This window comes from Neolamprologus brichardi, chromosome 19 (genome assembly GCF_056152115.1).
Source record: "Neolamprologus brichardi isolate AB-2024 chromosome 19, ASM5615211v1, whole genome shotgun sequence".
Classification (NCBI taxonomy): Eukaryota; Metazoa; Chordata; class Actinopteri; order Cichliformes; family Cichlidae; genus Neolamprologus; species Neolamprologus brichardi.
Genome location: NC_142122.1, coordinates 5,692,696 through 5,703,876, shown reverse-complemented (window position 1 = coordinate 5,703,876; position 11,181 = coordinate 5,692,696). Strand labels below are relative to the sequence as shown.

The 11,181-nt window shown below is 40.5% G+C and overlaps 1 protein-coding gene across 1 annotated transcript; it reads right to left on the bottom strand.

Moving 5' to 3' along the window:
- Positions 1-3,816: 3,816 nt before the first annotated feature.
- On the bottom strand, positions 3,817-10,136 carry LOC102779196 (tubulin beta-4B chain). Its single transcript, XM_087833127.1, has 8 exons — positions 10,100-10,136; positions 8,682-8,814; positions 8,414-8,522; positions 6,237-6,347; positions 5,735-5,979; positions 5,331-5,653; positions 4,904-5,248; positions 3,817-4,822 (listed from the first exon to the last, which is right to left on the bottom strand). The coding sequence occupies exons 2-8, from the start codon at positions 8,736-8,738 to the stop codon at positions 4,675-4,677; spliced, it is 1,338 nt and encodes a 445-aa protein (XP_087689253.1). The 5' UTR covers positions 8,739-8,814; positions 10,100-10,136; the 3' UTR covers positions 3,817-4,674.
- Positions 10,137-11,181: the final 1,045 nt, after the last annotated feature.

Genomic DNA, 11,181 nt, shown 5'->3' with positions numbered 1-11,181 from the left:
AAGTATTTTTATTTTTATTTAAGTATTTTAGAAACAGCTGATCTGCTGGGACGTGTTGGCTCTACAGTCTCCATGGTTTTATAGTCTGTATAAGAGAAAATACCCAGTGAGAGGCGGTTCTCTGAGTGAAAATCTCTTGTTGATGCCAGAGGTCAGAGGAGTAACTCGACTCAACTATGCAGAAGAATCTCTGATGCACAAAACACGTCAACCTTGAAGCAGATGAGCTACAGCAGCAGAAGACCACGCTACAGTGCTCTTGTCAGCTAAGAAATATAAGCTGAGGTGACCCTTCACATGGCCTCACCAAAATTGGACTCTAGGAAATTAGAAAAATGTTACCGGAGCTGATGGGTCTTGATTTCTGCTGGATGGATGGACGGATTCAGACAGTAGGGTCAGAGTTGGATGTGAACAACATGAAAGCATGGATCCATCCTGCCTGGTGTAATGCTATTTTCTTGGCACACTGTGTGTCAGCTGAGCATCATTCACACGCCACACCCTACCCGAGTATTGCTGCTGAACATGACCATCCCTTTATGACCACAGTGTACACATCTTCTGATGGCTGCATCCGGTGGGAAAACTCAAGCTCAACTCATCTCAAACTGGTTCATTCAACATGACAATGAGTTCACTGTACTCAAATTTCATCCACAGTCACCAGATCTCAATCTAAAAGAGAAACTTTGGAATGTGGTGGAACAGGAGATTCCCATCATGGACGAGCTGACAAGTCTGCAGCAACTGTGACACTGTTGTGCCAACATGGACCAAAAAGCACGTTGTTGAATCTATGCCACGAATAATTAAGGTGGCCCTGGCAAAACAGTGTCCAAGCAAGTGCTAGAAAGTGAGTGGTGAGCGTACATATGTGGCTTATCAGTGTGGTTTATATGGGAAAAAAACAAAACAGGCACAACTAGTAGTGTCTGTATGTGAAACAGCTGTTTCAAGTTTGTTTGGTATACACACGGCAGGAAATAAGGTAAGGCACAGAAGGTCGATTAATGTTTACTAAATCCTTGTGTCATGGGTCAGCTGCATAATGGAGTTGTGGTTTCATGAACCATTTCTGCAGGCTGTTTTTCATGCCTGCAGAAAAAACAGGCATTCCTGTTATTCAAGAGGAGGCAGACACCTTAACGGCTGATAAATCCCAAAACTGGATTTTAAAAAAACAGACGAGAGGAAAAAAGATCAAATAAACTCAGTGTATTAGATAACAAACAGTCAGCTTTACTTTGACTTCAAAAACAATGCTCTAACTTATCTTTATATCATCTTATATAGGTTTGAAAGCATTCATGATCATTCCTGTGTAAATATGAATAAAAAGCAGAAACTACAGGCACACCAGAGGAAAAAAGGGGAGCAGTTTGTGGACTGAGAGCAAACTTTGTAAATGATGTGCATGCTGCTGATTTTCTTTCTTTAGTTCCATGTAAAGGAAAGAAACAGGACCAGGAAGTGTCCAATCATAATGACATTTGTTTGTTATCTGTCATTTAAATAGTCAGGATTATTTCCCTTCATCTGCAATCGGCAGGTTCTTGTTCTCTCCGATGGCTTCTGATAAATCCCTTTGAATTAGTTAGATGTAAAATCTTCTCATGATCAAATGCAGTTAGATTTTCCCAGTTTTCAAAAGAAACAGTTTGCAAATCTGAATTTTGTCTTGTTCTCTTCAGTCTTTCATTATATTTAGACTCTAATTTACCCGACACACTGCAAAATTTCCTGTAAACTTTTCACAATGCTGCATTATTCTGGCCATGATAATTATAGCAGGTTAAGCAGACTGAGAGATGAAGTCAAATACCCGACATGGATGAGTGTTTGCACTGAGCTTTATTCAAACACGCACAAAAACATGCTATTGTCAGCTGTGTGGCTGTGCAGCTGGACAAGGGTTAAAGGAAAGTAGCCATTATACTGATGAAGGTGGATAAAGATCAAATCTGTGGCATGTCCGGACAGGACGAGGAAACAAACTTCACATAAGCAGCTTTTGTTTTGCATGAACAGATCTGAACCAGAGGTTATCGCCAAATGCAAAATTCCCCCTATTGTAAAATATCTGAGTATGCATATAAAAACATGGGTCAAGCCTTAGTTTAGAACAAAAAAAGACCTCTGAATGTTGCAGGGAAATCTTTTGCACCAAAACTGACTGACAGCTATGGGGCTGAAGTTTACATCCACTTGTCATGAGCGTGAATGTCGTGTTATTTTGGGGATTTTACAGATTTCTGTAACGATTGTGCAGCATACATGTTATAAAACATACATGATGTAAAACAAGATTTTATTTCTAGCTGTTGATTTAAAGTGAAACTGAAGAATTACAAGGTAATCCTCCTCCATTATTCTATACCTTTTGTGTAATATACCAGTACCACTGGCATGATGCTACCACCACCTGCCTAACAGTTCACAGTGTTCTTAGATTTGAAAGCCTCACTTACACCTCCAAAGATATCACTTGGCACAGTGGCCAAAAAGCTCTCTCTTTGTCTCACCTGATCATAAAACCTTTCTCCAGAAAGCATTTGACTTTGTGTTTTTGTCTTAATCAACATCCTCTCCGTCAATGGTGATATCAAACTCGCTTCTCTGTGGACAGAGATGCAGGAGTTCCAGCAGTTTCCAGTTCATGGCAGGAATAACATCAAATTAAGTACAGTTGGTTGAACTGATGATGCAAAAATCTGCAGTTGTTAAACACCCATGATATAAACGTCTGACCACATTTACACAGACAGGATGAAATGTCTCATTTAAGTTACACCTGCTGCACCAGGTGTTTTGATCTGTGGGTTTTCTAGTTGTTCTGTCTCCTGCGATCTTCCAGAAGCCCCTGGTACTTGGCCAGCTTCCTCTTGAAACGCCTGCTCGGTACAATCTTCCCAGATTGCTGTCAGAGCAAGCTGTTTCGAAGTCCCTGGCTCAAGTCTACCATTACCTGCCAGTGTTCATGATGGAAAGTAGACCTGCAGCAGTTTCAGTTGCTCTCCCACTTTGACAAATGTTATGTGTTTCCTAAGGGGACAGCAGAGCCTGTTTATTGTCACAGCTGGGGAGCGACCCATAGCAACCGTCCCCAAGGGCCTTGACATAGCAGCTCAGGATGTGTGAGTGTCCAACTCCCAGAGCACAGCAGACGGGAAGGTGTTTCTGCCTTGGAAAGGCTAAGTAAGATGTTACATAGAGAGCTTTTAACTCATTGCATTCTCTGCTTCTTTCCTCATTCACCGCTGCTATCATCTCCTCTTAATTACATCCACTTTGTTCCCCCTTCTGCATTTTGTTCCTCACTCCACCCCTTAAGTTTGACAGCAGGAGATGAGCAGACTTGGCCACATCAGGCTAACCAGTGATTCAGATATAAACATTTAACTACAATTATCCAGCATTCTGTGAAAATGATGAAATTTGTTAAAAATTAGGGAAAGGTAATGCTAAATCATAAAAATTAAAGAGTAAATCTGTAGAATATATCCATTGTTTTTAGTTCTATGATTTAAAACGAGCCACCAGTAATTAGAGAGGCCAGAATCAAATACACACATATTTCACATTGGACCTTAAATTTAACTTAGCTTTTTCCTTTTTTAAAAAGGGAATTTAGTCAGCAGCCATGTGTGTATAAAAACTCGGAATATTAAATGTTTTCTTTGCTAAAAGTGAACTTAAATATGGCTCATCTTTACCCCCACTGTACTACTGCACAAACACCTGCACTCATCATGCCGAGAGCACATCTGACTCATTTGTTTTTAAGTAGACAAAAAGACAAAAGTAGAAGTAATCCACCATATGTAGCACCAAACTTTATTAACCCCAACAGGGAATTCGCCATTTCAAATTGAGGAAGTTTTGGATGTCACACGCATTTGCTAGGATAGAAGGGATATGAGCAGAAAGATGGCTCATGATAATGTAAAAATATCATGGCTGTACTGAACCCCTCTACAAAAAAAAAAGACAAACTTTATTTAAATTCTTCTACAAAATCAGAACAAGCACACAAAGTTAGGTGGGAGTGATGACTTCCTGACGCTCTCAGTGTTTTCTTTCATTTAGAATAAATCTTAAATATTTAATTTCACTTAAAAAAAAAAAAAAATTATATTCTACATTAAACGTTAAGTGTTAAAAATCGTGAGAAAGTGCCATGAATTAGTGTTACATTCTCTCATTAGTACATGTTAAAGCTGGAGCTGGGTCATGCTCAAAATCTGAGTTGACATCAAACAGTGCAAAGGGTAAGTGATCTACACAAACAGGACTTTTAATGGTCTATTTACTGCTACATCTTTTTTAAATGGAGTTTTTTGATCACAGCTCCTGTAATGAGCGTCAGGCTCCCTTTAATGACACCATCCATTTAGAAACAGCGCAATGATGAGGTGATACTAACCAGAAAAGAAAGAACGGGCTGAAAACATTCATATTTAAAGATGGGGAACAAAAACCAACATGTAACAGATAAAAGCGTGGAGATCACCTGTACGCTCTAAATAACTTGGTGTTATATGACAACTTTTGTTCTTAAAAAAAAGAAAAGAAAAAAGTTGTTTAACTTCTTGACGTCTGAACCGCATTGACCTGAAACTGTTGCATAGAAAGAAGAAAAGGGAGAAAAAGAAGAAAGAGCCGTGCTGATTTTTAGGCCAAGTCCTCTTCACCCTCCTCCTCGAACTCTCCCTCCTCCTCGGCCGTGGCCTCCTGGTACTGCTGGTACTCGGACACCAGGTCGTTCATGTTGCTCTCGGCCTCCGTGAACTCCATCTCGTCCATGCCCTCGCCCGTGTACCTGAAACAGAAGCGGTGAGGTGATTGACACGTCGCATGAGGGCATGCACTCGGGCTACAAACGGACCGAGGTGTCTCTCACCAGTGAAGGAAGGCCTTGCGGCGGAACATGGCGGTGAACTGCTCAGAGATGCGCTTGAACAGCTCCTGGATGGCCGTGCTGTTGCCAATGAATGTGGCGGCCATCTTGAGGCCGCGCGGCGGGATGTCGCAGACGGCCGTCTTGACGTTGTTGGGGATCCACTCCACGAAGTAGCTGCTGTTCTTGTTCTGCACGTTCAGCATCTGCTCGTCCACCTCCTTCATGGACATGCGGCCTCGGAAGATGGCAGCAACTGTGAGATAGCGCCCGTGGCGTGGGTCGCATGCTGCCATCATGTTCTTGGCGTCGAACATCTGCTGGGTTAGCTCGGGAACGGTCAACGCCCTAAGAAAATGAACAGATATTTTAGCTGAGATTTAATTCAAACTCGAAATAGGCATTGCTAACAGCATTCGGCTGCTCCAACCTGTACTGCTGGCTGCCGCGGCTGGTCAGGGGTGCGAAGCCCGGCATGAAGAAGTGCAGCCTGGGAAACGGCACCATGTTCACGGCCAGTTTTCTCAGGTCTGCGTTGAGCTGGCCTGGAAAGCGGAGGCAGGTGGTAACGCCGCTCATCGTGGCCGAGACGAGATGGTTAAGGTCGCCGTAGGTGGGCGTTGTGAGCTTCAGCGTGCGGAAGCAGATGTCGTACAGGGCCTCGTTATCGATGCAGTAAGTCTCGTCCGTGTTCTCCACCAGCTGGTGGACGGAGAGGGTGGCGTTGTATGGTTCCACCACCGTGTCGGACACCTGAAGAAGGAGAAGGCGCCATTAAGGGCGGGCAGGGCCTCACACAGTTAATCTGGAATGATGTGGATGTCGAATACGGACCTTGGGGGAAGGAACCACGCTGAAAGTGTTCATGATGCGATCCGGGTATTCCTCGCGGATCTTGCTGATGAGCAGCGTGCCCATGCCGGAGCCCGTACCTCCGCCCAGGGAGTGCGTGAGTTGGAAGCCCTGGAGGCAGTCGCAGCTCTCTGCCTCCTTCCTCACCACATCCAGGACTGAGTCCACCAGCTCCGCCCCCTCAGTGTAGTGGCCTTTAGCCCAGTTGTTCCCTGCCCCGCTCTGACCTGTGTGTCACAAGCAAATATAGACATCTGACACCACTGACTCCATTTCCATATTTAAAACACAATTTATTTACAGTGAGCAAACATGAAACATCACCTGAAAACTTACTATTCCACTGGTTTTTTGAACAAATAAGTACATACAGACAAATTACAACAAACAAACACAGATTTGTTTTCCTTTGGTCAAAATACTTTCCATTTTACTTTTCTACAGCCAGGATGAATGAATGAATGTTCAGTTTTCAAAGGCTCACCAAAGACAAAGTTGTCAGGTCTGAACACCTGACCGAAGGGGCCGGACCTCACAGAGTCCATTGTGCCCGGCTCCAAGTCCACCAGGACCGCACGAGGGACATACTTCCCACCTGGTGAAGACAGGTGACAAAAAAAAGCCACACTTTTAACTTCAAGATTATATAACTGGTTTAGGGATAGGGCACCTGTTTAATATCAGTTATAAATCCTTAATAATCCTCCGAGCTCTATCAGCAAACTACGCGAAGTGCAAATAAATACAAAAACTAATAAAGCCCAAATTATCACAGGTAACTACAGAGGGGAAAAAAACTTTAACAAGAGGTGAAAATCACACCAAAAACAACCAGAAGATATTATGATTTAGAAAAACTAACAAAAATCAAAACATGTTCAGTTTCAATTTGTTAATTTGTTTTTTCAAATCAAGACAGGTATGTTTGATTACCAGTAACCATTTAAATTTCTCAAATCTTCAACCCAGAAAACGCTTCTTTTGGTGTAATCTTTAAAAAAGAAAAAGTAAAAAGAAACAGAGGGGTCCTTCTACAGAAATGTCTGATGTTGAGATAGCGCAAGATCTTAAAATTGATTTTTTAAAAACATTTCACCCTAAACCACATTATAGAACTTGCTCATTTATGAATTAAAAAAAAATTAAAAGACAGTTTAATGATTTAAATTTTTTTTTTTTTTTATCTACATCTACTTGAATTCTTTTGTAAGTGGTGTTTGCCAAAGGAGCAACTTTGGCAAAAGCCGTTTAAATTTTCCAGGTTTTCTGAAGGTATGTGAACATTTCTTTGGGCTGCTTTAAAACGCTTTATTAAATACTTGGTCCCCATTCTCTTCAGACAGAAAAATGTCAATAATAATGGATCTGGGGGTTATCTCTTATTATCTCTTAGTATTATTATTATTATTATCAGTTTTGTTTGTTAAAATGTGACCCAATATTTGTCCATTTATGGAATTGTTTATTTGCTATAACAATAAAAATTATTTGAAGAACAATTAAAAATGAGAAGTGATGTAATCCCTTATATCTTAACTCTTACTTACAAAATTCAATTGATGTGAAATTATTATCATATCACTTTGATGTGACAGAAATAATAAGCCCCATACGGTAACACCAGTGTCATCATGCTACTCAGTTAAGCCATACCTGACAAAAAGAGGATTCATTATGATAAAAAAAACTTAGCATTTGCATAAAATACAAATAGTTTATGCAAAAAGTTCCTCTGAACATAGGAGTCACCGGTGTTACTGAGTAAGTAATGGCTGTTTTTAATAGCCCCTTTCATAAAATCCACATGTGGTCATATTGTGCTCACACAATTGGGAGGTGGTATGATGAATTCTTTACAGAGCTTAAGGAAATTAGTAATAGGAAGTGAACTCATAATAGGCCGTTTTTCCACAGTAACGCCGGTGAGGCAACTTCATAGGATCATTACTTTCTTTATACATTTTATATTTGTTCTACATATCTTACATTTCTATGTGTGTATTGTGTCTATTGTATAACTTATTTATTCATTCATTCACTTCTGAACTATGTGAAATCACAGCGCTTAGCTGCTATAGCTGACTGTGGTGCTTGGGCCACTCATGACAGATTAAGAACGAACAGTGCCAAACTGATAGCTCAGGAACTGTTTAAATAACATGTTTATTTTAAACACAGAAATAAACTGTAACCCTACAATGTTTCTGCAAAGGCCGGGGGTGGGGCAGAGACAGACGTCACCGTAGAATCACCCAGACTATGACATGTGCAAACCCGCTGCAGAAACTAGTATACACATACTTACTGTACTTAACTATAAAAACTTTACTTTGTCATAAACTGCATGAACATACTTAATGCTTTGCCTAAGTTAAAGAACTTAGTGATAATATTATCCCAGTCCGGAGTGTGACTTAAAGCGGGAACAGTCTAATTTGTGGGCACCATTGCTAGGCGAGGGTTTGTTTTTGTTGTTTTGTCTTGGAAACTGAGTGACGGTAACCAGGAAGGAGAGCCAAGAAAAAGCCCCCTGACTCTGAAAGGGGGGTTGATTAATGCCCCCCCTACTGGGCGGTGGCTGTATTAACCAGGTTTCTGCTGGCTATTGAATTACCTCAGCTCACCCAGAAATTAGATCAGACTGTGCAGTGTGAAGTTAACCTGTAGCCTCGTTGTAGTACACGTTGATTCGCTCCAGCTGTAGGTCGCTGTCTCCGTGGTAAGTCCCGGTGGGATCGATGCCATGTTCGTCACTTATCACCTCCCAGAACTAGAACACACACACAGGGACGTAATAAAACGATTAAATCAGTCGGCTCAGTCAAACTCAGCAGCGCTATGATTAGCTCTGGCGCTAATTTAATTTAGCGGCCCGCGTACTCTAACTTCAAACACTCAAACTCAACTTTAAAACCGCTATCACTCTCACCTTCGCGCCGATCTGGTTGCCGCACTGGCCGGCCTGCAGATGAACTATTTCCCTCATTTTTTGGTCGAAATGAAAAACTTCTGAAGAGCCAAGCGTAGACACTGATCCAGCGCTCAACCAACAACGGACTAACCTGAGAAGGTAGGAGCGTTGTCAGCTATAGAGACACCGAGAAGGCAATTGGAGGAACTAAGTGTCAAACAAAACAGACTGGGAATCGGATTGGCCCAAACACCTTGGTTTCGGGTTTTGATTGGATAGCGATCCCAGGAGGTCCGTTACCTCGGTAACGCGGACAGAACGGCGCACACATTCAGCACACAACGCGTCTCTTGGAGACTCGCAAGAGCTCTGCGTGCGCGTCACTCAGGTTTGAATAACAAACCCAGGAAAGACTTTTCAGAATCAACTTCATTTTCTACCCGATACACGAGCTCACGACGTGAAACCTAATATGGAGACTGAATCTTAACGCCAAAGGAGGCGATCGTTTGTAGTTACCATGCTACATAGTCGTTATATTTTAGAGTCAGCGAGAGCACTTTCTAACGTCTGGCTTACATATAAAATTACAGTGCGATGTGCATTCAGTCATTCAATCGGAAGTAATTCAAATTTAAATACCAGGTTTTATGACGATGTGGGAGCATTTCTAATTTTATTTTTGACAGTACTGTGGAAAGGTGTTGAGTCATCCCTCATTTCATTATACTTTGCTTTCAAGGAGCCAGGCATTTGTGTGTTTCTAAAAGTCATCTTGAGCATTACATTTCCAGGCTTTCTGGAGGAAATTTTATTTGGACATTGGCTCCTTTTTCACCGATTTTCAGACGAGTCAGTGAAACTGATCATTTAAAAACTGCATTTTGTATGTACTGAGTTTCAGGTTTTTCTAATATTAAAAATAGGATAAGCATTTGAAACATTTAAATGTGACAAATATGCAAAAAATAAAAGAAAATACAAAAAGAAAAAAAATGGTAACTTAAAAATCTGGAAAGGGGCAAATACTTTTTTTACAGACTGCCTGTCAGCTGTCTTCACTATCCAAACAATTTTCAGCCAAGTGTAACCGGTGTGATCCTGCGTTGTGTCTGATCAAAAAAGGTAAAAGAAAGAAAGGCCTCCAAGTAAATAATTTGCCCACTCCAGCTCCTATGACCAAATACAAGAAGTGGGGAAGAGGGTTAGCTCAACCCACCACAACTTCCAAGCTAGCAAGAAGTATATATCCATGCTAGCATTTATGGCGCCTAAAACACATTTATGATACACACATACTACACACTTATAACATCTAACAAAAAACAGGCTTAATAATGACAATAATTGAACTAAAATCGCAATCAGAAATATCAGGGTAGCTAAATATGAATTATATGTGTGTTTTACAGTGTTGGGAAAGAAATTATACCAACCTCTCCCACAGGGGAATTGTAGAAAGGGGGAGAGGCAAAAGGGGTACACTGTATTTATAGGGTTGCACCAAAGAAGAAGAAGAAAAGAATGAGGAGGGGCTCTAACTGATAATGAACATAACTACAGGCTTGGAGGTCTTAAAAGTCAAGTATAAAAGGAACCGTTTGGGGGTTTAGGACACATTTTGTGTAATTATAACAATGTGATTTATGACCCTGTTACACAAGTTCATACTGATTTTGCTAATACGGTTTTAACAAATACGTTTCTTTAGTTATCGGATGTGCAATATAAACTATAAAAAGTGCCAACCTATTTCATTTTTTTAAATTTCTTTTGCTGAAGCACTAATGCATTTAGAACCTCCTTTATAAACTCTGGTGTCATTAATTGTACACTTCTTCTAATCACTGACAGACCTTTACCTATTTTACTTAAAGTATTATCAATATACTTTTTTTTTTATTTTAAAAGCAACGAATACACTAATAATAATAATAACAGTTTTGTCTCCTCTTTTTTTAGTGGGAATATTATAAACGCATCTTTTACAGCGTCCAGTCACTCATTAAGCATTAATAAGCTTAATTGATCAGTTGAGGTTTCAGGTCCATATACTGTTGAGTCATCAGTATACATAAGAATCTGAGCCAGTTTTTAAAACAAATGAAAGCTCATAAAAACGATCTGAAAATAATAATTTTCCCAAACAGCTCCCCATGTTAAATGCCTTATCATTGATAGTCTGCCTATGATTTGTCAAATAGCTTTGTAACAATTTCAGTGAAGTGCCAGAGAAGCCATAATTTACCACATTATTTAGTAACAGGAAGTAAAAAAAAAATCAACTTTCCCTTGCCAACCATTTGTGCCAGTGCTGTACAGTTTGAATAGTATTATTTTCCACTGGATTATTTTATATTAAGTACACGTGGGCAGGAGAGATTATATTTGTGAACTAATAGCCAAAGCTGCCAACGCAGTCATGAATTCGAGCTTTCGGGTCAACAGGGGCTCTTTGAACGTTTTAAATTAGAAAATAATACATTAAAATAAAATCCGAAGTTTTTCCTTCTTATTT

Excerpts from the sequence above, each read along its gene's own strand:
- LOC102779196 (XM_087833127.1), bottom strand. The coding sequence starts at position 8,738 with ATGAGGGAAATAGTTCATCTGCAGGCCGGCCAGTGCGGCAACCAGATC. Across the intron at positions 5,654-5,734 it reads GCGTGGTTCCTTCCCCCAAG|GTGTCCGACACGGTGGTGGA; the intron begins GTCCGTATTCGA and ends CTCCTTCTTCAG. Across the intron at positions 5,249-5,330 it reads CGCGGCAGCCAGCAGTACAG|GGCGTTGACCGTTCCCGAGC; the intron begins GTTGGAGCAGCC and ends TCATTTTCTTAG.